At 42.5% G+C, this 21,170-nt stretch overlaps 1 protein-coding gene across 24 annotated transcripts in view; it reads left to right on the top strand.

Annotated features, from left to right (window-relative positions):
* ptprt (protein tyrosine phosphatase receptor type T) overlaps positions 1–21,170 on the top strand; it is a 415,067-nt gene that overhangs the window by 339,892 nt on the left and 54,005 nt on the right. For 8 of the 24 annotated variants that reach the window (XM_090205068.1, XM_090205070.1, XM_090205071.1 and 5 more), the window contains 4 exons: positions 504–533; positions 7,815–7,969; positions 12,646–12,723; positions 13,205–13,240. In XM_090205068.1, the coding sequence (XP_090061194.1) occupies positions 504–533; positions 7,815–7,969; positions 12,646–12,723; positions 13,205–13,240 (299 nt within the window). The remainder of the gene's footprint in view (positions 1–503; positions 534–7,814; positions 7,970–12,645; positions 12,724–13,204; positions 13,241–21,170) is intronic. The other 16 variants (XM_090205073.1, XM_090205074.1, XM_090205078.1 and 13 more) reach the window with 5 other exon arrangements.

The raw sequence follows: 21,170 nt of genomic DNA on the forward strand, positions 1-21,170 counted from the left end.
CCCCCTTCCTCTTACTCCCACTCCTCCTCCCATCCCTACTCTCCTATTTTTGTTTTCCCAGCCACCCACTCTCTGTTCAGACAATTCCATCTCTCAAGGAGTTTCAATTTTATTGGGAGCCAGATGTGTTATTTCTTCTTTAAATGCGGGTGAATTATGTGTATTTTCTTCTTTGATGAAATGGCTGCAGGGGTTTGAGTAGCGTACTGTTGGTTATATGTGCAACTGTATCGGAGCACCCAAATGTCCAGCCTTTACTATAGACTGGTGGACCATAGGCACATGCAGAGCTTAATGGGAAGGTTGGTTTAACTAGAACTAGACTGTAGACAGACAGGCAGACCAAAAAAAAAAACAGGCCAGCAGCAAATCAATGTCTTTAACCCGTTCTTGACATTTTTCTCCATCAGCTCTCCTTGGGTGCTAAAGAACTAACTAATGTAATCTGTTTGTCCTTTTTTGGGTGCTCAATTTTGTCCCACTGGTCTACCTTCATGTTTCAGAAGAAATGCATATTCCTACTCTTATTACCTGTAAGTAGCATTAAGGAAAGACCCTTTCCCAATTTTGATATTTATCTTTTTTATTATCATTGTTTCTCATGTTCTTATATTACTAAACCACTGAGCCTATTTTAATTCCCCCTCTTAGCCCTATAGACATACACTTGTTCAGTTACTGTTTATGGAACAAAATTGAATACAACAGACTCTACAACTAGAGTTAGTGTTAATGTTTAGATCTAGGGCCTTTTTCATGGCCAGTTCTTCAATACTATGTTTTTTTCTCAATCAGAAATGCCATGGTGGACAAAGCATCTCAGCACCTACAAAAAGAACATCTTCAGCCATGTATAATGTTTTGTAACTTGTCCTTTGTAGGCATTTTTGTGATGGGGAGTCAATAACAAGCTGTGCGTGTATATTATACTAAGCATCAGCCCAGGACATCAGCCCATGGTCAAATAGTGTTTCTATGGAGACCTTTCATTTTTTGCTTCATGCTGCAAAGAGATTGCACATATTGTTTGCCATTATTATTACTGCTGCTAGTTGAAAATAGTTTCCCAATTTCTCAAGGTTTTATGTAGTTTATATCTGCATGGTGCAAAGACCACTTTCCTGTCTTTAGCGAAAATGCTTAACTGCAGTAGACATATCAATGTTCAGTTCCTAACATAGCAAAACAGTAATCATGAAAACTTAACTGCCAGAAATCTTTAACCCTCAAAGAAATTACTACTTTACGATTAACATATGGAATTAAATTGATGGCTATTACAATGCAGGCTACATTTCAAAACGTATGAATTGTTTAATTTGCTTATTGCCGAGTGTACAGAAGCATGGATCTGGGATGTTTCAAGCATTTAAAGGGTTTTGGAAAACACAGTTCTGTAGCTGTATCTATTTTTTCCTTGAAGCTCTTGAAATGTTGATGCATTGATGCATCCATTCCCAGCAGCCATTGCCTGGAGCAGCCGTTACTCTTGAGCAGCAGTCTTGCAGATTGAGTAGGAGGCCCACAGGCTATTAAAGGCCACAACACTGAGACATTCTTCTCGGACATGTAGTTGAATCAACATTTTCCTATTCACATGATTAATATTGTTAACAATATCAATATAGTCAAACCTTTCTCTAATTTGAGCCTTCTCTTTGGAGTCCTTACAATAGTGTTTCACAGAATGAAATATACTAGCCTCAATCTTTGCACGACTCTTAATTTTGTAAGCAAGTCTTTGCTTGAAAAACAGCCCTAAAACGATTTGCATCACCCATTCTGAGATTTCAGTCTTACTTTCCAATGCCATGAGAAGTTACAAAACAAGAAACCTGATTACTTAATTCACACACTAACTCTTTCCAAAAGACATTCCTTCAGACCTCTATTTATCCCTTTCGTGTGTGTGTGTGTGTGTGCGCAAGTGACTGAGTGAGTGTTGCATGTTAACCATGCTGTGAAGACCCATCCGCGTCACCCATCCTGCTAAAGCGCATGCTGACTTACTCACCTCACCCACAGGGCTGGCCGCTTACTCACTGTCTCTCAAAGGAGTTTTGTAATGAACATTTACAAAACTTAGCTGGATATGTTTCTCGGTGAGCATACTTCATGTCCTGCACATGCATTATAAGACGAATGTAATATAACTGCTTTCCTGTGATCAAATTGAATATTAGAGTTTTACATTATAATTTGTATGATGTGTCGGATGTCAGAAGCAGATGAGATCTGATATTCTTGTATGACCAATGATATAACACATTTGTAATTTATTTTGTTTTATAAGGATCTTGTTTAGCCCAATGACTAATCTTCCAAGAGTCCTTAAGAAATGTAAAAAAAAATATTTAAAAAACATACAGAAATTAGAAAAACAACAAAAGCAAAGTAAAAGCATAAAAACACAAAGAACCACATTCCTATTATCTGTACATATTACGCCTTCCCCTCCCCCACCCACATACATAATGTGCACATATGAATTTAAGTACAACATACATATTGAGAGCTTGCGACTACAATAAGCTCCTAGAACCACTCTAGTCGCTCAAGACATTTTATGAATCAGTCTCTTAAGACAACTATTTGGCAAGTTTTTTTGGAACCTTTTGGCAAGGAGTTCCAGGACTCCACTGCCCTGAAACTAAAAGATCTTTTGCCCATCTCTAATTTGAGTTTTGGTGGGTTGCATGTTTCATCACAATATTGTTTTGAATGTTAGTTCTGGACTGATTTCAGACTGAGCATTCTACTCAATGCATCGTCAATGAGCGCTGATGAAGATTTCATCACAAGTGCATTACAGTGGCTTGGAAATACAGTGACATTCAAAAGGAGGCTAACAGTTAGTAGGAAAAGCTTTTGTCATAATTTTGATGTCACCAGATTGACTTTAGATGCAGTATAACGCTAGCTAGCTAAGATTGAGGGGAGGCCACCGGATTTTAGCTAGCTAATGTTAGCATAGCTAGCTATTTTTTGACGAACTTTGCTAGCTAATAACAACATTGTCATCTGTCTAAAGTAAATTTGACGACATGATAATGCTGGCAAAGTTGTTTCCTACTAAAATATTTGACTACTTTAGCAATGCAATCATATTTCCAGGCAATTTAATTTAGACTAAACAGTAGTTAGCCTCTGTCCAGAATGATTGGGCTTATCACCACTTTAGGGCACCGCCGATAGAGGGCGGCTTGAGAACGTTTATAACAATGGCATAAGAACGTTCATAACAATGGCATGACACAAGTGATGGAGGTGCAACCTATAAATAGCAAAGCCAGTACCATAAAGCACAATATGATATGCAGGCCATCCTCACTTTTTAATGAAGTGTTGGTTTGACATTAATTAAATATGGATTATCTTTACTCCTTTGCCACTTACCAATATGCAAGGAATTTGTCATTTAAATTAGTCTATTATAGGAATATCCAATAGGCTGAACAATTGAGAGAACTCTTGTAATTAGGAGATATCGCTGACCTTTCGATGGCAGGAAGGGAAGTGAGAGGAATCTGAGCACTGATTTGTTATGATAAAAGACAGACAGACATGATAGGGAGGCCTCCTGGCCTCTTAAGCTATACATCATTACATTATCGAAGGTTCTTCATATGATGGAAGCCTAGATTTGGGAATGGGAGTTTGTGTAGTTAAATGCACATCACTTGTTTTAAGAAGTGCTGGGCCGAAGACAACTTACAGATGATTTAGGGTCCGCACACATGACAGGTTGCCATTGTACATAAATAATAATTAGTTCTGAATTGACATACCTGTATAAATTAAGGTAAATAATAACTCCACTACATACATTTTATTGAGCTAGTTCAATATTTAAAGATTGGATGCTCGCCTAATAAAATGTGGTGGAGCAATCATGTTTAGAGACAACAGAAGGCCATATAGACAGTGTAGAGAGGGAGAGAAGTCAGACCCATAGCAAAGAGGACGAAATGGTGTGCTGCACACTAGAGAACTGTCACGCCCTGACCTTAGAGACCCCTGTTTATTCTCTATATTTTGGTTATGTCAGGGTGTGATTAGGGTGTGTACTCTAGTTTTTGTATATCTATGTTTTCATTTTTCTTTGTTGGCCTAGTATGGTTCCCAATTAGAGGCAACTGTCTATCGTTGTCTCTGATTGGGGATCATACTTAGGCAACCCTTTTTCCCACCTTCTGTTGTGGGATCTTATCTTTGTTTGGTTACAGGTGTTTTGCACGACAAAGCTTTTCGTTCGTTGTATTGTTTTTTTTTTTTTTGCTGGTTCACATTTTAATAAAATATGATGAACCCAAATCACGCTGCGCCTAGGTCTACCCTTAACGACGAACGTTACAGAAGATCCCACCACCAACGGAGGAAGCAGCGTGGTCAGGAGGACTGGACCTGGGAGGAAATCCTGGAGGGAGCAGGACGCTGGACAAGTGCCGGGGAGTATCGCCGTCTGAAGGAGCAGATGGAGCCAGCGAAAGCGGAACGGCGACGATACGAGGAGTTAAATTAACAAAGCAAGCACAAGGCAGCCCCCCCAAAGAAATTGGGGGGCACACGGGGAGATTGGCAGAGTCAAGGTTCAGACCTGAGCCAACTCCCCGTGCTTACCGTGGGGAGCGAGTGACCAGTCCAGCACCGTGTTATCCGGTTCTGCGCACCATGCCTTCAGTGCACATCCATAGCCTGGTGCGCACTGTGCAAGCTCCCCCGCAGTTGCCTTGCTAGAGTGGGCATTCAGCCAAGACGGATTGTGCCGGCTCAGTGCTCCTGGCCTCCGGTGCGTCTCTTCGGTCCAGGATATCCTGCGCCAGCTCTACGCAAGGTATCCCCAGTTCGCCAGCACAACCCAGTGCGGCCTGTGCCAGCTCCCCGCACTTGCCGTGCTGCAGGGGGTATTCATCCAGGACGCGTTGTGCCAGCTCTACGCTCCAGACCTCCAGTGCGCCTCCACGGCCCAGCATATCCTGCGACGGCTCTATGCACTATGCCTCCAGTGCGCCTTCATAGCCCAGTGCGTCCCGTGCCAGCTCTCCACACTCACTGAGCTAAAGTGGGTATCCAGCCAGGACGTGTTGTGGCAGCTCCCCGCACCAGGCTTCCAGTATGTCTCCTCAGTCCGGTGAGACCTGTTCCGGCTCCACGTACGAAGCCTCCAGTGATGATTCATGGTCTGAAGCCTCCAGTGATGATCCCTGGCACAAAGCCAGTGATAATCCATGGCCCGGAGCCTGCATTGACGGTCCCCAGTCCGGAGCCTCCGGTCGACGGTCCCCAGTCCGGAGCCTCCGGTCGACGGTCCCCAGTCCGGAGCCTCCGGTCGACGGTCCCCAGTCCGGAGCCTCCGGTCGACCGTCCCCAGTCCGGAGCCTCCGGTCGACGGTCCCCAGTCCGGAGCCTCCGGTCGACGGTCCCCAGTCCGGAGCCTCCGGTCGACGGTCCCCAGTCCGGAGCCTCCGGTCGACCGTCCCCAGTCCGGAGCCTCCGGTCGACCGTCCCCAGTCCGGAGCCTCCGGTCGCCCGCCCCCAGTCCGGAGCTTCCGGTCGACCGTCCCCAGTCCAGAGCCTCCGGTCGACGGTCCCCAGTCCCGGAGCCTCCAACGGGGGTTCCCAGTCCCGGAGCCTCCAGCGGGGGTTCCCAGTTAAGAGCCTCCGGAAATTATCCGCGATCCGGTTCCTCCAAGGAACTATTCACGGTCCGGAGTCTCCGGCGACGATCCACAGTCCGGATCCACAGAAGTGGAGGGATCAGCATAGGGAGTGGGGGCTACGTCACGAACCAGAACTGCCACCAAGAGTAGATGCCCACCCGGACCCTCCCCTATAGGTTCAGGTTTGCAGCTGGAGTCCGCACCTTTGGGGGGGGGGGGGGGGGGGGGTACTGTCACGCCCTGACCTTAGAGTTCCCTGTTTATTCTCTATATTTTGGTTAGGTCAGGGTGTGATTAGGGTGGGTACTCTAGTTTTTGTATATCTATGTTTTCTTTTTATTTGTTGGCCTAGTATGGTTCCCAATTAGAGGCAGCTGTCTATTGTTGTCTCTGATTGGGGATCATGCTTAGGCAGCCCTTTTTCCCACCTTCTGTTGTGGGATTTTGTCTTTGTTTGCATGTATTTTGCACGACAAAGCTTTTCGTTCGTTGTATTGTTTTTTTTGCTGGTTCACATTTTAATAAAATATGATGAACCCAAATCATGCTTTGCCTTGGTCTACCCTTAACGACGAACGTTACAAGAACAGGGCATACTGTGTTAAAGATGATATGTGGCTTTCTCTCTTTTTCTCTCCCACACTACATCACACCTTCTTTTCCCTTTCTAGTTCACTCCCAATATCTCCCTCTATCTGTCAGCCTGTTAGAGTATATTTCTTCTTTCTGCCTCCATCATTCACTCCTTTTCGTTAATACTAGAGCCCCATGTCCTCATCTCTGCGACTCTTCTTTTTTTCTTCCACACCACTACCATTCCTCCTATGCCCACTTTCAAAGTAAGAATAGCACTATAGCCACCAATCAATGCTTGAAATTTGAAGCACAGCTGTACAAGTACATTGTAAATTGGAGGAAAGGTCTGCCTGAAATAATGATGGCAAAATGATTACAGAAAAAAAAATTCTGAGGGCTCTTTCCGTGACAGCAAAGCAAAAACACATCACATGTCCACCACTAACTCACACACCCACTTTCTTCACACACATACAAACACAGACACACAAACACGCTCGCTCGCACACACAAACAGACAGCAATATCAGAAACAGCTCCTTATTGCCACAATTTTAAGACCTGGAAACGTAATTGGAAAAAAGTGGAGGTGCCTACAGATCTGACCCTTCTGTTATTGCTTCTTGACTGAGGTTTCGCCGATGCAGCATTTGCCTCTGTCCTCAACCCCAGCTGCCTCTGTCCTCAACCCCAGAAGCAAAGGACTGCATTTGTTTGCAAATGGAGACCGTGTACTGACTACCACACCTCCATATTCCACAAGGCCTAGCCTCTTTTTAAAGACAGCTCATAAATTACAGCATTTCCTTAACTAATTCTGTTGAATATGTTTACCTACAAGAGCTAAAGCATCAACTTTAGTCCTTCCAACTGATTTTCAAGGAATATTTTTTCGCGCAACGCTACAGTGTAGTCATCAACAGGCCTTACACAGACCTATACCTTTACAATAACGGAAGCTTTGACTAAGTGTTCAACTTCTGAAGCCTACTGCAGTTATTAGTCAGTCTGAAATTCTAGAGTGAGGTCGTTATAGAGGTTACATTCTGTTGTCTCAAACTGTTCTTTGAAATAGACTGACTTACAGTGAAGTATTTGTTAGAATACCATTCAAGCTCAAGTAAAATGGTAAGCTACTGTTGCTTTCTACGCATTCAGAACTGTCAAATTAGGTTCCTGATTTGCTTTGTTCCACATGGCAAACTTCTGACTTTGAAATCCACATGTTTCTTTAGAATATCATTGAGACATCCAAAAAATACATCTATCATCAGTCACTATGACTACGAGGTTTTTATTCCCCAATCACAGTCCAGAAATAGTTATTTCACCACATGGAATAAATCACTGCAGATTATTGAACAGAAAGCATTCTCTTTTGCCTGAAAGGCACCAAATTAGCCCAAATGATTTAGTTACAAAATACTAGATACTGAACAATGTGTAACATGGCCACTCTTCACTTTTTACTTCTTTACCTTTTATGGTGTAGTACAAGTATGTTGTATGATGTGTGATGTGTGTACAACTGCACCATTGTCTCTGAATGACACTGTTTGTTTTGGGTGGCGGCTGAAGGAAACTGGCCAAAAAACAGAAGGAGACAGCCAGCAGCAGCAGCACCCAGAGGGAGATGGGACTGGTGAGCACGGCTGATAAGAGTACCACCAAAGTCAGCACTCTGCACAAGGACGACCCCTTCTCCACCAGCAGCCAGGACATCAACGGTTTCAGTGAGTCAAATAGGACCTATTACCAAGATTGCAAAATTCCCGAAACATTCCCAAAGTTCCCCAGAAGTTTTTCAGAAATCCCAGTTCTGGGAATCCTGGGAATTTTGCAACCCTTCCTACTAGTCTGTACCAATTCCTGTCAGTCCTAGCTTGTTTTTCTCTCCTCTCACTTCCCTGTGTTCGACTTAATCTCTTGATACCCCCTGTCCCACTCCTATTTCTCTAATTTAACAAAATGCTGTTTCCTTTGCCTGGAGTTTAATTCTCACTTAATCTCACAATTTGTGAGCTGTTCTGTTTTCTTTCATCGTTATTTCCTTTAAAGGAGAAGTTTACCAAAAATCCAGAAACTTCCAAGTGAATTCCATACATTGAAAGTAGTTCAGTGGAGTTTTTCTCCTCTCCCCCTCTCTCACTGTAGTGCTGTACTGAAACAGCTACAAAAACAGGTCACGTGACTGGCATTGCTGGATCCAGGCATCGCTCTGATCCGTTGCCAGTGAATTCATGAATCAGAAATTCGTTTTTTATTGAAAGCGTGCAGCTGTATTACAGATTCAAGTTTGGAATAAAAAAAACAGTGAATAAGGGTATAAACTGACGTTTCTACGTAGCAGGGATTTCCACGAGAGCGCTGCTGCTGTGGCTGTCGGTTACATAAAATAATGAGCTAAAATAATCGGAAATGTTTTATGTCGAAAAGTACGCATTTCTTGACTTAAGGATCGGACTCCATTTTTCAATTTTCACTTAAAATGACATACAGGACCTGAAGTCAGGATATGCATATTCTTGATACCCTTTGAAAGCAAACACTTTGCAGTTTGTGAAATGAATGTAGGAGAATATAACACATTACATATGGTAAAAGATAATACAAAAAAAAAAATGCGTTTTGAAAAAATGTTTTGAAATGCAAGAGAAAGGCCATAAAATGACACACGAGTTTAGGCGCCACCAGATGGCAGCAACATTTGTGTGCAAAGTTTTAGACAGATCCAGTGAAGCATTACATTACTGCACAACATTTTGAATCAATTCTTCCCAAATGTGCCGAATTGGTCAATTTATACATTTTCGGGTACATAACTATAGAGAACATACAAACATGATATGGTAATAAAACATTTAAGTTTACAAACTCACAGGAAGGTCATACATGATGGAGAATTAGCTTCCCTACAGAAAATATGCAACTTCACAGATCTAGATGGCGGGGTGGGGCAAGAAACAGCAGGGGTTCAAACTGTAGAACCCAGTTCTTACATTTGAATATAAAAATTGATTTTATCAAACAAGTGAGGCCTGAAACCAGCAATGGCAGGAGTCATGTGACCCATTTTTTGCAGCTGTTTCAGTGCAGCACTACAGGGAGAGCGAGGGGTAGAGGGTAAACTCCACTGAACTAGTTTTAATGTGTGGAATCACTTGAGAGTTTCTGGATTTTGGGTAAACTTCTCCTTTAAAGTCTCCTTTGTGTGCTTATTTGGTCCCCACATGATGATTAGCTAGGCAGCTGTTGGTAGCCTTCTGTCATTCTCACTGCCATTGCACAATACTGGTCGACCATATTCATTTACAGTGCCACATATGGAGCAATATTTCAGCCAATAACCATAGTGCGTTTACAAATAACAATATCTGAAAATACAACATTAGATTGCAAAGACTTCAATTCAGTGTAATATGAATCCACCAACATATTATAGCACTGTATACAAGGTTCTTAGGCACCCATCTAGTAAAAGCCGTAAAGACCATGAGTGGATACCAATTGCTCTTTTCCAAAATGATTCCATCTTATTCCAAATCAAGTTACTGTAGCATCTCCACTGAATATACTTTTCAATAAGACACTTCAGAGAAAGGCGAGTGGCATTTTGGCCATTTCTTCTGAGCTGTAAGTGGGGTCCAGCCTGCTGTGTGGCAGCAGTAATTAGGAAGGCCCTCTCAGAAGCTTTTTCTGGGGAAAATGTCACACTTTTTTGAAAGTTCGGGTCAGCTGGAGAACAAACGTCTCAACTAATATATACAGTAATTGCCTTCACTACACTGCCTTCAGCTCTGCATCTAACCCAACTAAGAAAATTCCCTAATAGCGATTCAAACTTTAGAAGAAAAGGAAAATGTGCCATGCACGTTATCTAGGTGTCGATTCTGTGAGAAAACAAGTCTGTATTTTTGTGTGGAAATTATCCAACCTTTATGTAGAAATTATGTTAAAAATAATAATAATCTACATTTATCAATCTGACTCCCAATATTATGTGAATAAATGCAACAGCCCTGTACCTCACCTCTCAAGTATGACTATATTGAACATGTGTCTAACTTGCGCTGTTATGCAATTATTATAAAACTAGATACAACCAGTTAATCTTGGCCACCGATGTTCTAGCATTAATTTGAGGCAAGCAGATCAGAGTTGTCAAGGTGGTACCCAAGCATGTGTAGTATATAACAACTGCCAATAGACCTACTTAATTATTAACGTGTAGTCAATCAAAAAATTACTCTGTAAATCGAGGAATGCATTTATTTCAATTCAACTAATATAATTTATGAGTCATTAAAGAATTAACACTCAATTACTGTGTACATGAAATACATGATACATTACAGATTAACTCTGAGTAAATGACTATCAACAATAGGCTTAATACTTAACGTGGTTACATGCGTCTTCAGTTCAGAATTGTTATATTTTTTTGTATTTTACCTCCTTTTCCCAATTTCGTGATATCCAATTACAATCTTATCTCATTGCTGCAACTCCCCAATGGGCTCGGGAAAGGCGAAGGTCGAGTAATGCATCCTCTGAAACATGCGCTTCTTAACACCCGCCTGCTTAACCCAGAAGCCAGTTGCACCAATGTGTCGAAGGAAACACTGTTCAACCAACGACTGAAGTCAGCCTAAAGGCGCCCAGCCCGCTACAAGGAGTCGCTGAGCGCCACACCCTCCCCTAACCTGGACGACACTGGGCCAATTGTGCACCGCCCTATGGGACTCCCAGTCTCGGCCGGTTGTCATACAGCCTGGGATCAAACCCGGGTCTGTAGTGACACCTCAAGCACTGCAATGCAGTGCCTTAGACTGCTGCGACACTCGGGAGGCCCACAAATTCACTGTCCTTTTAACCAAATTCAAGCAGACACTCACACGCAACCCGAATGAACTTTTCATTGCACTTTGCTAGTAAAAAAAACAATAGGCAGGAAAATATTTTAATCTAATCAACTCAATTTAAATGATAGGAGCTGTGTCGCGTCCTCAATGATCTATCCACCGGCCAATGAACAAAATAAGTTTCCCTGTAACAATAAATGCTTACCACTTACAATACAATAAAACACATCAAAATGCATAGTTCTTTATGAACTCTTGAAACATTCGAAACATAACAATTTAATTCACACAGTAACATTAATTTCCTCAATAAAAGTTTTCATCAGTCTTCACACCACCAACGTTGTCTGTGCTCCCAGGGTTCTGTGGTAACTACCCACCCCCCCCACCCCCAGAGAAAACCATAAATAAGGTGTGTTTGACCCCTGTGATAGCCCTAAAATGATCAGCCTTCCAAACAATGTCATAAATAGTGAATGAGTCATCACGCTGGGCTTCAGCGCCTGCAAGTTGCTAGTCGCGAGTATCACCTTCACTACAAGTCCATCATTACCTGTATTCTAATATTTTGGTCATAATGCTCCCAAATTCATATTTTGTTTTCTACTATAATTTTTGGTAAATTCCATAATTTTCCATCTAGTTTAGTCAAATCAATGACAAACAGTCTCTGGAGACGTGACAAAATAAAATCCCTGCTCCATCACATACATCTATGTATGCAAAGCCTCCAACACAGAATGTTCTCCCTCTCATATCAGTATTCTTCCTGTACAACACCTTGTTCATTATTCCTCCCTATAATTATTTCTTTATTAATGTGGCCATCAGAATGGGACAGTTCCGTGGGTGTTGGGCACAGGTTATGCCTAATGAGAAATGCCAACTCCATGCCAAGCATGGAGATCTAATATTTACACGGACACAGTGAAATAACCTTTTCTGTTATTGCATTCTTGTGAAACATTGCTGCGAAAGCACTTTTCACACGCAGGTAGTAGAATAAAGTTGGCTATATTAGCATACAGTATGAATAAGGGTAAGGGTTTATATTTGAGCAGAGGAGATACTCAGTTGTGCATTAAAATGTAAAGTACTACATAGCCGTATCTGCAATACCTTGTGGTTCACCTGAGCACATGCTCAGAGTGAGATCGAGCTAGCCTGTGGGAAAATGGTCTGCATAGCAGTATGTAATATCACATGTTGATTACTGTAGAAACTCCATGTGTCAGAATCCCATGGGCATTGTTCAACGTTTCATGTAGGATAGGGCTGGTAGTGTCAATTGTTGAATGGGAGAATTCATGTCTTTTACCGTTTGGTGGTATAACGTGCACCCATCCAGGTCTGTTCACCTGTGGTACATTTTCTCTGTCTTACTGTAGTGGTGATAGTGGGCTAATGTTCTGTAGACCCGCCTTATTTTAGTTTGATACAGACCCATCTTGTTTTTGTGTAGAGATGGTGTCTGGATATTGCATCCCGTTTGCTGTGCTGTTGTCTTCAAAGTCTTTAATATCTCCCCCTTGTATTTCTCCCCTCAGCATCCCCCTCTCCCTGCTCCTTCTCTCTGCAAGGCAAAACGCTGCAAAGCAAATCCCTCTTGAATTCCTACTACTCAGGTACAGCCATACAACTCTGAAGAAGTCTGCTTTGTAGTGAATCTACATAAGGCAATGCCATATTGCTCTTTCAGGTCTCTTCAAAGTAGAACATGTTGAGAAATCAATCTGAAGACGGGAGACATTTTATTTGGTGGAAATTGTTTGACGCTTGGAGAATTCATTTTCGCAGGTTGGCATTTGTCATGAATCTTGCCCTGGAGGCAGCTCTTCAGAGTGGTCACTAACTGGCACAGCCACGAAGTCAATAAAATGTGATTTTTAAACCTAACCTTAACCACACTGCTAACCCTAACCTTAACTTAAGACTAAAAAGCATTTTTTTCCCATACATTTTTACGACATAGCAAATTTAGACTTTGCAGGTGGCCCATCTAGTGGAAATCACTCAGTTCTGCCTCCCAGGGTGAGATTCATGACAATAAACTTCAACGTGCTCCATATTCACTGTCTTCTTTCCCTGTGTCATTCACCTCTGTAGTGTCAAAGGAGCCAGTCCCTGCAACAGCATCCATTGGTAAGTATCTCCTCTCCATCTATTCTTGCTTCTCCTTCCATTATCTTGCTTTTACTTATCTTGTTGTTTAGATATCTGGTAATGGATTTAACATACACAAATTCAATCCAAACATGGTGTTCACGTATGTCAAATTGAAGACCATTCACTGAGCTAATAAATCAAACCAAACAGCACGTTAGCAGGATTCTACAAAGTTACAGTAACGTACTATCACTACTTATTCAACACAGACAGCACTCTCCCAGTGTCAGGCCATGGCCATGCTGCTGACCCAGGGCAGGCTGTGAAAGGTCTAATGGAGGTCTGCTGTGTCATGGATGGCACTGCCTATAATTACAGTACATGCACTGGAGTGTAATGAGAATCACATATAGTGTGTTGCAACCGGTTGAATATTAATGCTTAGATTTGGGAAAGCTTTGAGAGCAACAGCACGGATCATATCTTGCCCCTTCAGTTTACGCACAGACAGATTGAAATGCCAAATCTTCTCGAAGCAGATTGACCACCTCTGACAAGTAGATTTGCTGTGAACTAAAATATGTCAAGTGTTTTGGTAGAGTTATCTCCACTCTCAACTGTTTCTCCTCATCCGCCTCAAATCAAATGGCACAATTTCATTGGTTTATGTGCTCCATTTCTAGTAGGTGGTTCACAGATTTCCCACCCGCCATTGGTCAGCAACTGGCTTCATGGCAGGTATTTTGTGTGGTCTGTCCTTTTTTTGTTTAATGGGGCACATGTTTTGTTTTGTCTGCCCCCTGGGGTCACAGAAAGGTACTGTAAACACACTCTTTGATCTTGAGGCTGTCTGTAAAATAGACTTTCCTCTGACCTATGGATTTCCAAAGGGATGGAGTGGAACTTAGCTGGGTCCTGAAGATGTTTTACTCTGAGCCCACATTCTCACAACCTCGTTTTTTACACATTCAGCATTGTTACTCCTGCTTAAAAGTAGCCGTCTGAGCCCCTCATTCTCACAATCTCATGTATTCTAAATGGTATCCCCTAAAACTCCTAGAGGGTCCTTGTTCACCCAATTCATTGGAACTACCTGTACTGTGATTTTAATCTATTCAAGTGTTTATATTAAAGTCACCACTTATGTAAAAGACAGGGAAGGTCTGAGCCCACCATATATCCTCTCCTCCAAAGCTGGTTGAAGTCCAAGTATACCTTTCTCAAGCACTGTTGTTGACTGAGCAAATCACAGTAATGGCCGACAAACCCCCTTCTTTACTGGCCAGGGGAGAGGAAGCCAGCTCTAAGCAAACAGAGCCCAGGCAGGGGGGAAAGAGTCTTGTCAAACATTACAGGAGGCAGGGGAAGGCAGGCAAGCAAGCAAGTCCAAAGCATCTGCAGCATTTATTGATTTCAGCAGTAAATCTGTAAATTGCCCATAGTACATGCCATAATCATCAAGTTTCACAGTCAATAATTTAGCTTTGCCTATTCATTCTAGCCTGACCGGCTACCGCCAGGCAAAAAAAGGGGAATAAATAGAGATGGAGAGGGAGAAGCAAGATGTCTTAGTGTGGAGGAAGGAGCTTTAGAAAATCAATGCTCTCGTGCAAAGCTAGGCTTAGCTGTTTTTCTATATTAGTCTGGGTTTTGATGGCTTAGGTGTTTCTTTTGCGATGCAAATAGACATCCTTTTTTGAGCGTTACATTCCAATCAGTGATGCAATTTCATTCACTGTCTCAGAGAAAGAATGAGATCACAGCTGTTTCATGTACATGCTTAGCTAGTAGTAGTGCGGCCTTGAGTCAATTCACTGGATATTGATCATAGGCCAGTTTATAAAGTCCTGTGTAATATATTTAGCTGACACTGCAGGCAGTTATTAGATATGATCGATGATGCTGTACATTTCCATTTCCCCCCCCCCCCCTGCCTCTCTATCTCTTACTTAGTCATAGGCATTTCCGTCGCTCTGCATTTGGGCTCGTTGCTTTAATGTTACTTGCTATCAGCACCAGAGGTATCAATGCTTCACCAGAAACCGAAGAAGACCGACAGCTAGAGGCAGGATAGAGTCTGTCTTCTGGCTGTGGGCTGTCAGGCAAGCTGGACGGACTGACTGGATCAGAGGACATGGTGAGCAGGATTATTGGTCCTGCTGAAGGGAGGGCTTCAGTTTCACAGGTGGTGGAGAACTTTGAGGGGTGCTCTGGGACTGGCACAGTTCTCTTGTTTATCCATCACCAGGAGCAGAGTCTTAGCTAGCGAATACTGTTACATTTGGGAGTGTTGAATGAAATCCATACTTAGTTTTTTTTATCAGCGTATGCAAAATGGTATTGATAAGATGTCCATTAGTAGAGTAGATGCCTATACGCTACCAGCAGACATGACTTAGTTTAGAATGCATCTAGCCTCTTGCATAATTTACGCCATTCACATCTCTAAATGCAGCAGATACTGTATATCTGCCAAAAGCAGAGGAAGCTGAAGTTCTTAATTTGCATTGGCTTAACTTATAATGCCATGTTTGAACACATAAAACAGGATGGATCCTGGTTCAGGTTAAAAGAAGGAGCTAGGTATATTTGGTTCCTACAACACTTAAATGTTCCTAAGGGTTTTAGAGAATGACTGATTTCTACACTTGGAAAATCACTGCACATTATCTCAAATCTTCTCCAGCTATATTTAGTCTTTAGAATGGAGGTACATTTTAGGTAATTTCAAAAGGCATTATATTGTCCCCGCTCAAAGAGCTGTCCAATGTATTTTTGTATGGATGGTAATTATTGCTAATGGTCAAAAATGGTTGTTTAGTGATAATGTTGCACTAATGTTGATAATTGAGCTTAATGCGATTTCGGCACTAATCATTAGTCTGCACCTCATGGAAGTACTGCACAATAAAATGGCGAAATTACTTTAAAGGCAATGTCCTTTATTAGAAGATCTTCTGCAAAATAGGATGTTCATTTTGAAGTATTTTTTTCCCCTGTATGTCTCCACATTATCTCTGAGCATCATGTTGTGCTCAATGTTCTACCATATTGTGACACAGTTGGTAGACGCTGCGAAGGTGTGAGTCAATATCGCTTTGTACACCTAAATAGAGATTCAAGCTGTCTTGAGATTCAGGGACTCTCCCAGACTGTATCTTCCAACACTGTTAGAAAAATTATTGGTAGTGATTTCTTCTTTTGCTAGGACATAATAATATTTCTCAGTATAGCGTTTTACGAACCATGCCCCCTTGTAACCTGAGCCAAGCTGTCCTCCCTCCCTTCACAACAGAGCAATATTCACAACAGAACCCTGCTCTGGGAAACCTCTTTATTTTCTTTATATTTTTTCTGCCATGTTTGGCCTTCAGAAAGAAGTAAAGAACGAACAGACGTTTCCGGAAAGGGGATTGATTTTCACTTGACTCTTTTAACATAAAATTAAATTGTAATTGTCACATGCTTGGGCCCTTCCCAACAATACAGAGATTTTGTAGTTGTTGAAATAATTAAAAAAAATATAACACAGCGAATAAATACACAATGAGAAACGATAACTTGGCTATATACTGTACACTGGGTACCAGCACCGAGTCGATGTGCAGGGGTACGTGGTCATTTAGGTAATACTTACTGTACATTCAGGTAGGGATGAAGTGACTAGGCAACAGGATAGACAAACAAAGTAACAGAGCATGTGATGAGTCAAAAGAGTTAGCGCAGAAAGGGTCAATGCACATAGTCTGTGTAGCTGTTAGTTAACTATTTAACAGTCTTTGGACTTGGGGGTAGAAGCTGTTCAGGGTCCTGTTGGTTCCAGTCTTGGTGCATTGGTACCGCTTGTCATGCAGTAGCAGAGAGAACAGTCTATGACTTGGGTGGCTGAAGTCTTTGACAAGTTTTAGGGCCTTCCTCTGACCCTGCCTGGTATAGAGGTCCTGGATGGCAGGGAGCTCAGCCTGAGTGATGTACTGGGCCGTACACTGGGCCGTACCCTCTGTTGCGCCTTGCTGTCAGATGTCGAGCAGTTGCCATACCAAGAAGTGATGCAGCCAGTAAAGATGCTCTCAATGATGCAGATGTGTAACATTTTAAGGATCTGAGGGCCCATTCCGAATCTTTTCAGGCTCCTGAGAGGAAAGAGTCATTGTCATGCCCTCTTCACGACTGTGTTGGTGTGTGTGAACCATGATAATAACTTAGTGATGTGGACACTGAGGAACGTTGATGGGGGAGTGCTCAGCACATACGTTTCCTATTGTCCATGATCAGCTCCTTTGACTTGCTGATGTTGAGGTTGTTGTCCTGGCACCACACTGCCAGGTCTCTGAACTCCTCCCTGTAGGCTTTCTCATCATCGTCGGTGATCAGGCCTACCACCGTCGGGTCATCTGCAAACTTAATTATGGTGATGGGGTCGTGTGCGAACAGGGAGTACAGGAGGGGACTAAGCATGCAACCCTGAGGTGCCTCTGTGTTGAGGGTCAGTGTGACAGATTTGTTGATGCCTACCCGCACCACCTGAGGGCGGCCTGTCAGGAAGTCAAAGCATTTCATGGCTACAGATGTGAGTGGTACGGGGCGATAATCATTTAGACAGGTTACCTTGCCGTTTTTGGGCACAGTGACTATGGTGGTCTGTTTGAAACATGTAGGTATTATAGACTGGGTCAGAGAGAGGTTGAAAATGTCAGTGAAAACATTTGCCAGCTGGTCAGTGCATGCTCTGTGTACACGTCCTGGTAATTTGTCTTGCCCTGCGGCCTTGTGAATGTTAACCTGTTTAAATGTCTTACTCACATTGGCTATGGAGAGAGTGATCACATAATTGTCTATAAGAGCTGATATTCTCATGCATGGTTCAGTGTTGCTAGCCTTGAAACAAGCATAGAAGGTATTGAAGTCTTCTAGCAGGCTCGCGTCACTGGACAGCTTGTGTCTGGGTTTCTCTTTTACATCTGTGATAGTTTGCCAGCCCTGACACATCCGATGAGCATCAGAGCCGATGTAGTAGGATCTGTATGTATGGTCACTGTTCAGACGACATTGATACACTTATTAATAAAGCCGATAACTGATGTGGTAATGCCATTGGATGAATCCCGGAACATATTTCAGTCTGTGCTAGTGAAACAGCCCTGTAGCTTACCATCCACTGGTACTTCCTGTGTGTTTTTGCTTGTAAGCAGGAATCATGAGGATAGAGTTATGGTCAGACCTGCCAAATGGAGGGTGAGGGAGAGCATTGTCTGTGTGTGGAGTAAAGGTGATCTAGAGTTGATATGCTGGTAGAAATTAGGTTAAATGGATTTCAGTTTTCCTGCATTAAAGTCACTGGCCACTTGGAGCGTCGACTCTAGGTGAACATTTTCTTGTTTGCTTGTCCCTATACAGCTTGTTGAATGCGGTCTTAGTGCCAGCATCAGTTTGTGATGGTAAATGCACAACTACAAAAAATATAGATGAAAACTCTCTTGGTCTCGAACGACGCTCATCCAGTTTATTCTCCAGTGATTGCACGCTCGCCAATGGACGCAATTAATCATCGGGTTCCCGCAAGCCGGACTCTAGTGCCGTCTCTTCCTTCTTCAAGTGTCGGGATTTGGGCCTGGTCCGGGATAATAAATGTCTTTAGCCTCTGACTCATTTAAGCAGAAGTCCTCATCCAAATCAACGTTAGTGATAGCAAAAAAAATACAGCACAATTGGTAAGGAGCCCATAAAACAAACCCTATTCCTCCAGCGCCATTCTAGTTCAAACATGCCAACGTCTGTGTGTATCCCGTGTTTCATTTGATAACTCACTTAGCCACGGCATGTGATCACACGAGGCCAGGACTGGTGCTCATGCGTCTGTGAGCCATAATAATGAAGTTATGAAAAGCATACGTTTTCAAGCAACAAAAAGTTCCTTCAAAAGTCAATCAAATGATTAGCATGAAGATATCTTAACATAAGTTACAACCAAGCGGGGACACGGTACTAATACATTTCATGGCTGGCTAAATGCATATTTGACCTTTCAACACAGCCCCAAGCATTAACAGCTCGGTATTTCGGTGGCATTCAATGGGATTGAGTCTGTTTCTTGATAATATTTAGAACATAATATACCCTCGGGCTGCCACTTTGAGATATTATCTTGCTGCAGAGTCAAAAACACATGAATAATGAATTAGGTCTGCACTGATAGGGCTGTAGAGGGGGCACTTTGGGTAGGATTAACTGGACCTCTACCGTCTCCAGTGTACAGTCAGTATCTGCTCCCTCTCCGACTGCTAGGCCTCCCACCTCACCCACCTCAATGTACACGGATGCTAACGATAAACCAACATTACCCCTTTACATGGCTGAGTAGATTTGTGTCGTGTTTATCTCCATCTCCCATCAGTAATAATTATGGAGAAACGGAGCAATGGGAAATGGAGATGTGTGAGTATTGAGCAGAAATGTAAACATGGCCTGATAGAACATTACCAGGAAATAACATTAATTAGAGAGATGAAACTGTGCTCTGGTTGCATAATTTTGTGTTAGGTATAAGTGATAACCTTGTTTCCATTTTCATAATTATCAGTTCAACCCTATACAGACTGTTGGCGAGGTTCCTAAGGTCATAGACTACTAATATTTACACTCATAATCTTTAATTGTGTGTATTCTTTTAGAAACCTTTGAGCTATTTTAAAAGATGCTGTCTGCAAAGTAATTGTTTCCACCACAACACATGGTAATACTCCTCGTCTGCTCACTGCTTGTGGCTTGTATTTACTAGGAGTGATATAGCGGTAATAGTCTTGCAAGATTACTCACATTTTATTATGTGGCAGCACACAATGTTTTGAATGGATTGCACTTTTTCAAGCAGAGAATCACTTTAAGTGTGTCATTTTTTTGATAATTAAGATGCAAATAGGCACATTAATAAAACATGGGGTAATATTACCCTAACACATTCGCAATGGTACTTAGGTATTTAATGCCTGTAATATTGAGAATTTCTATGCCATTCAGGTCCCCATTTCTCCTCTTAATGGACTCATTAGAAGCAATAAACTACTTCAATCTCTCCAATCCTAATCTGTGGAAGACTCAATTGCAGGAATGTCTTTCAATCCAATCGAATAGTGAAGCAAAGTGTCTCTTGGATTACCCATTTAACTTTGAGGTATCATCATTAATGATTGAGTAGCAGCGAGATAGAGGAAGGCCGTTGTCTAGCAACAGGGTTTGTGGAGAGTCAACTGTAAGAGTTCGAAGATCTCATGCTTTCAATATGATGAGTTTTTCTAGACATTCCAGAGAGCTAGAGAGGTCTTCACTTACAGAATTATCCCAATGTTTGGGAGATCAACATTTCATGAAAACAAGAGATTTCATTATACACTCTATGTACAACAGTATGTGTACAACCCTTCAAATTAGTGTATTCAGCTATTTCAGCCACACCCGTTGCTGACAGGTATATAACATCGATGCAATCGCCTTAGACAAACATTGGCAGTAGAATGGCCTCACTGAAGAGCTCAGTGACATTGAACGTGGCACCGTCATAGCATGTCACTTTTCCAACAAGTAAGTTCATCAAATGTCTGCCCCGGTCAACCGTAAGTGCTGTTATTGTGAATTGGAAAGGTTTGGGAGCAACAATGGTTCAGTCGCGAAGTGGTAGGCCACACAAGCTCAGAAAGGGACCGCCGAGTGATGAAGCGTAGTGTGTAAAAAATCGTCTGTCCTCGGTTGCAACACTCAGTACCGAGTTCCAAACTGCCACTGGGAGCAACGTCAGCACAAGAACTGTTCGTCAGGTTTCCATGGTCGAGCAGCCGCGCACAAGCCTAAGATCACCATGTGCGATGCCAAGCGTCGGCTGGAGTGGTGTAACGCTTGCCACCATTAGACTCTGGAGCAGTGGAAACATGTTCTCTGGAGTGATGAATCATGCTTCACCATCTGGCAGTCC

Source organism: Oncorhynchus mykiss, chromosome 17 (genome assembly GCF_057628025.1).
Source record: "Oncorhynchus mykiss isolate SJ-2025 chromosome 17, ASM5762802v1, whole genome shotgun sequence".
In the NCBI taxonomy this organism is placed as follows: Eukaryota; Metazoa; Chordata; class Actinopteri; order Salmoniformes; family Salmonidae; genus Oncorhynchus; species Oncorhynchus mykiss.